This window comes from Chanos chanos, chromosome 3, assembly GCF_902362185.1.
Source record: "Chanos chanos chromosome 3, fChaCha1.1, whole genome shotgun sequence".
NCBI classification, from domain to species: domain Eukaryota; kingdom Metazoa; phylum Chordata; class Actinopteri; order Gonorynchiformes; family Chanidae; genus Chanos; species Chanos chanos.
The window spans coordinates 52,336,970-52,342,975 of record NC_044497.1 but is presented as its reverse complement, the minus strand read 5'-3'; the positions used below and the strand labels follow the sequence as shown (position 1 = coordinate 52,342,975).

The window sequence follows — 6,006 nt, the reverse complement described above, 5'->3', positions numbered from 1 at the left end:
CATGTAAAGATCAAATAAGACCCTTCTCTGCCTGCTGCATGAGAGGGGTACATCTGCAGTAACGTAAGAGTGTCGAATGATTCACATAAATATAAATAAAAGGGAGAGCAAATAAAACAGCTATGAGTAGGCGTTTCTCTGAAATGAAGAGACAAAGCTCCATAATGTAACCATTCTGTTTTTTTTTGTTTTTTCTAACACCCCCCCCCTCCCCCCACCCAAAATCATTCTTTCCTCATCTGCCGAGGCCAAGGGTCTGGCCGAGCTGGAGCGGTGAACTTGCTTTGTCGAGACGTTGAGGGGGTTCATCTGTATGCACTCAGTCACACAGTCCAACGGCTTCAGGTGATCTGTTCGGTGCTTAGGGGGACACTCCGCTCCGTAGTGATGCCCTGGGATTGTGGGTAGGGGCTGAAGGGGGGGGGGGGGGGGCAGGGGCAGGCTCAGTCCAGGGGCTGTGGGTCGGCTATGGGCATGGTGTGGAGCACCTCGTCCAGCAGCTGCAGGGCACGGTGCAGGTGAATCTCGATCCAACAGGGCGTCTCCTTAATGCTCTGTCTGGGGTAGTCAGGCCCCCAGCCCTTCACGAAGCTCATGCGCAAGATGCAGAGCCTGCGTAAGTCATCCACGCCGATTCCGGCAGCCGCAGACAGACCTAAAAAAAAAAAAAAGGTTCAGGTGTTAGTTCGTGAGCAAGCATTCGTGGAATTGCAGGGGGGAGGCGGTTCATCGCAATTTTGAGGAGTCGTCTCCCTTAACACAGAGAGCAGCTGCGGTTTGAAAAGAGAGCGGCAGATGTGGGAGAGGGTCCCACACTCACCGATAGCAGGTGCGATTCCTCCTACTGAGCCCGGTCCCGGGATGTTCCCAGCGACAGCTGCCGCCTGGGCCGCGGCCGCCGCCTGCGCAGTGGCCGCCTGCTGCTGCATCTGTCGGTGGCACTGACGCAGGTCGAACACCTGGAAGACAGGAGCACCGCCCTCAAGCAACCGAATATCAAACAGAAACTGTGTCATACAGCGAGGACCGCAAGTGAGGCAGACGCGGAAGCCCAAACCTTGATGTAGGCGCTGGGGTAGATTTTGTGCACCGCGTCGCCGGGAGCGCGGCCAGCCTCCCGGTCCAAGTAGTAGCTTTGCACGAAGACGGCGTGGTCGCTAAGGCAACGCACCCATACGTCTCCTTCTCCTTTACACTCCAGTTGCACTCCCTTCCCAATGTGCAGTCTTACAGACAGAAAGACAGACACAGAAGTGAGCAAAACTTTTAAAATCCTACTGATAAAAGCCAAAATCTCACTGAAGTGTATCAGGCCACCTTGCTCTCTCAATAGCCTCTGTTCTGTGGACGTTGCTAAGCTGACCCAGGCAGAAGCGATCCCCCCCCGAAGGGTCGACATATCCATCCACCGTCACAATGGGGCAGTTAGAGGGCACCTTGAATGTCTCTCCCACCTGCACGTCCATCTCAAAATAGGCGATGGAGCACCAGTACTCGGGCGCTGAAGAGGGAAACAATATTTCATGTTAAACTTTCCTCCACCCCTCCCCGCCATCAGCCTCTCGACAAACCCCAAATTTTAAATCCGATCTGAACAATTACAGACACGACTTATACATCGTGGCAAGAATGAATAGGATGGAGTTATGCGCAAAACTCTAAATTTTAAAATGGAAAGGTTCTCACCTGGATGATTGGATATGGGAGGCTGAAAAGCTATTTCATTGTGTACAGGCCCTGGAAAAAATTAAATTTAAAAAAAAACACGCATGATCAGTGTCTCATGCTAAAAAGATCGAGCTGACAGAGGTGTGCTGTGTCTACGGTCAGAGAGCGGGACTCACAGTAGTGTCCTGGGTGGGCCATGGGAGGATGATGCTGTAGATGCCCGTTCTGATGGTGAGGCACGTTGGGAGTGAAATTGCTGTTCCTTGTCCAAGTGGAAGTAGCATCTGTTCAAAACCAATTAAAAAGAAGGGAAAAAAAAAAAAAAAACAACTTTAAATCCGAAAAACACGCAGAGCTTACAGGATACAACAGGATACGGGTCTTCCCTTGCACCTGTTTCAACAGATGAACTTAAAAGCTAAAAATGCTGTTGTTTATTTCAGAGCAATCAGGCACAAAAATGTGGAGGAAAACAGGAGACGGAGCTAGGAGATACTGAAAAGCTTTCTGCCTTTTTTTTTGAGAGGAGAACTGTGTCGTGCGAATGCACTGTAACTGCGGTGGCTTACTGTGGTGATATGTGGAGTGCTGGCCTGCAGGGAAAGCACTCTGCTGTATGCCCTGTCCTGTCCCTGAAGCAATCTGTAGTAGACCCTCACTGCTATGGCTCCCTGACAGGAGACTACTGGACTGGGCTGAGGAGAGAGGCGGGGTGGGTAAGGAATGGGTAGCATGCACACATACATACATACATACATACATACATACACACATACATACATACAAACACACACAAACAACATGAAGATGATGATGATTATGATGAAGACGATGATGATGATGATGGATGTGCTGCCACCTCTCAGAATTAAGAAAGCTTCTCAGTATCACCTACACGGTCACTGCTTAATGAAAGGAAGCTGTGGGGGGGGGGGGGGGGGGGGCAAAAATGAGAAGGTGAAGAGAGACTTAAGCTCTATCGCATGCGTGTCTCACTTGTGGATCCAACGGCGATGCTAGAGAAAGCAGACGTGGAGGCCGAGCTGCTGCCCTCGGCAGGAGGAAGCAAGGCTGGGGTGCTGAAGGCCTCCTGGGCAACAGGTCTCGAGGGAGGGTGTTGAATGGTCTGCATGTGGCCCTCAGCACTGGGCAATGAAGACTGGCCTTCATATTCATACTCGTCTTTCACCATCAGTCCAGACGGGCCTGAAAGCGCGTGTGTGTGTGTGTGTGTGTGTGTGTGTGTGTGTGTGTGTGTGTGTGTGTGTGTGTGTGCGCGAGAGACAATTCACGGTGTGAATGATGTTCCTTTGCAAATCTGCAACGCTTAAAGGCTTACAGGGCAAAAAAAAAAAAAAAAAAAGGAGAGAGGGAATCGTTCTTACCAGAACTTGACAATGTCAGTCCAGACAGGTCTGTGGAAAGACAAGAGGAATGTATGGGCGTTACTATGGAGATATGAGGTCTTTTCATAATCATAATTAAAAGAGAGCATAAACTCGTTCGCTCACCTATCCCAGGCGACACCACTCGTTCGTAGTGGTACGGGTTCACGCAGACGCTGTCACACTTCAGGTCAAAGGCAAACTGGCAGTATTTCACGTGCTTCAGCTCGTTCTTGTGGAGGTCTGGCCATCTCCACAGCCGTGCGTATATCACATGAGGAAAGCCTTTCCGTCCAGCTACCTAAAAACAAAACAACAACTCGGTGAGTTTTTAGATACAGAGAACTTTTGATCATATTTTACACTGTAAACATGCCTTTTAACTCTGTTAAATGCCGTGTAAAACTTAATCATGATCACACTTTCAGGATATGCAAAGTGGATTTTATACTGCAGGTCGGTTTTTAGAACCATCAAAATCGTGATCGAATCGTACATATTTTTTATATCCATGTGTAGAGACAAAAATGTATTATCTTTTCTTTAAAAAGAGACATTAACACACAGTCTTCATTGAGAGCACCCAACACATAAACAGTCCACCATGTAAAGTTCAATTCAACATATTGAACATAACGTCTGAGCTTCGCCCTTCCCATCTCCTCACCTGGAGACGGCCGTCCAGCGTGCGCTGGATAGTCACGCACTTGCTGGGGTGGGCTCCATTGGTGGTGATGGCGGTGATGAGGGAGTCGAGCTCATCCTTCTTCTCCTTCAGTTTCTTCACCAGACTCTCGATGGCTCGCTTGGCGAACGTCTCGCTCTCGCCGCCCTGCCGGTGGCACATCAGGCTGTGCACGATGCTCAGACAGGCGTCGTTGCTCGTCGGCGTGTTTGTGATCGACATCCTGTCTCAGTCTGGACCTCTGGAAGGAAGCCTCTTGCTCTTCGAAGAAGTTCTTGACGATGACGGCGTGCTGGCTGTCTAAGCGGGGGTTTCAGTTCGAGGGGAAAAGACACACCCCGAAGTCCATGCACCCCTTGCCCTGAAAGATACATGAGAGACAGCGATGATAAAAAATTAGGGGGGAAATAATACCAGCCCTTTACTGGATGTTCGCACAAAAGAAGACCGGAAATGTCATAGCTATCTGCCCTCTCTAAAAAATGCTGTCTAGTTTAACATCAGAGTGAATAAAGCAAGGCTTACACTGATCTCCTACTGACAAGATTACAACATGTTTTTTGGGGGTTTTTTTTAGAAAACTTAAGTAAGGTTTTTGTGCACTTCAAAGTAATTCACAGTTGTATCTTCAAAACGCAACCCTTTTATTCAGAGATGAATTGCTACACAGTGACAGATGTCCTATAATAAAAAAAAAATTCTAGTCCCTTTTCTAGTACAAGTTAAAATAAATGATTGCTTAAAAATCGTTTATTTGTAGAGACGAAGTAGCCTAAATTAGGCACACCTCTGAAGCGTATCTTTAGACTACACCTCAAAGTTTGTTCACACATAGAGGAGCACCACTAGAATCCTCGCTTATCATCCATCGTTACACAGTTTGTCCCATCGTTTTCTCTTATATTTTCCACAGTTTTAGGCAAAACCTAGTGATTCCAACAAGTCAGCAAAGTCACTTAAGAAATCAAGTCACTCGACACAAAAAAAATGGCAAAACTGTATTTGCAGTGTTAACTCCCTGGACAAGCCGACTGAATGGAATGAGCTAGTTAAGCATTTAATTAGCTAATCTCATTCCCTAATGTTGGTTGGGTACTGTCAGATAGAAATGGTAACTCAACACTAAGGACAATATAAAGTATACTCAATATCGACTAAATATGCCGGAGACGCCCTACCTTAAGTGGGATAACTTGCCCACAAAGTCGTTAAGTTTGCTAGTTGTCCAATTAAGTTCCCCTATGACAGAGTAACAGCTTCATCGCTTACGCTGGCCAAATGCACGCTTTTCCAAATCAATTACACTGCTACAAGGAAATACAATAGTAACTACATAAACATGTAAAGTGTTAGATAATTATTTTTTCAAATACAAACAGAGCTTCTGCTCTGAACGTTCACATAATTAGACAAATCTGTGGGCGGACTTGTTTATCGTTAGCATGTCCTATCTAGCCATCGAAAAAACTGGGGTTATGCTGGTAAATGTTAAGCTAGCTTTGCTAGCTCCCCACAGCGCTAGTGATAGCAGCTTCGTGTTTACAAAAGTTATATGTACGAAACATGTCTATGTAAGAAAAGAGTAACAAACAAATATATGGGATGTTCAGCCAATATGTATATTTAAAATGCATACCTTAATTTAAAAAAAGAGCAGAATATGTGACGTGTAGGTATATCCCAATCTCTATTCCGTCAAGACCAGCGCTACATCCACTACAGCCAGCAGCTACCGCGCGTTCTTTTCATCGGGGTTCCAACTTCCAAGCACTGTTGGTATCTCTCCAAGGGGGATTAGGTTACTTAATATGATGAAACATTAACAGGGCCCTACATTTGTACAGTGGAAACAATCGAAGACGTATACAGTACAGAAATCAGCATTAATACGAAGGACCTGCTAATTACAAAAATAAACAACCGAGAGTCGGTCTCGACGCACCATTTTACGCCCAAACATTGCCTTGATTTCGTAGCAATATGGCGACATGCGCACGCGCAAAGCGAGAAGCAGCATATATGGCTCTGAATTTCGCTGATGTACCCCGGTCACAAACAATACGTTGGTTCCGCTCATACAAGTATTCAGCTCCGCGAAAGCTTTGCTGTAAAATCAAGCCTCAACCTTACAATTTTTCAGCCTCTACTTTTGTTTTTAGCTTCTCAGATTACCTTTTCGATTAAAAAAAAAATTGTAGTGTGTGGTACGTATTTTGTAACTGATGAACATGGGCGTATCTTAGGAAGGCCCGGGGCGGAGGTCGCTGC

At 46.5% G+C, this 6,006-nt stretch overlaps 1 protein-coding gene across 2 annotated transcripts; it reads right to left on the bottom strand.

Moving 5' to 3' along the window:
• Positions 1–266: 266 nt before the first annotated feature.
• smad4a (SMAD family member 4a) lies at positions 267–5,662 on the bottom strand. Of its 2 annotated transcripts, XM_030768626.1 has the most exons (12): positions 5,375–5,662; positions 3,721–4,099; positions 3,180–3,354; positions 3,054–3,083; positions 2,665–2,874; positions 2,238–2,363; positions 1,845–1,952; positions 1,687–1,737; positions 1,318–1,501; positions 1,058–1,226; positions 821–959; positions 267–655 (listed from the first exon to the last, which is right to left on the bottom strand). In XM_030768626.1, the coding sequence occupies exons 2-12, from the start codon at positions 3,958–3,960 to the stop codon at positions 444–446; spliced, it is 1,644 nt and encodes a 547-aa protein (XP_030624486.1). In that variant the 5' UTR covers positions 3,961–4,099; positions 5,375–5,662; the 3' UTR covers positions 267–443. The 2 variants fall into 2 exon arrangements, with proteins under 2 accessions (XP_030624486.1, XP_030624487.1); XM_030768627.1 differs by lacking the exon at positions 2,238–2,363.
• Positions 5,663–6,006: the final 344 nt, after the last annotated feature.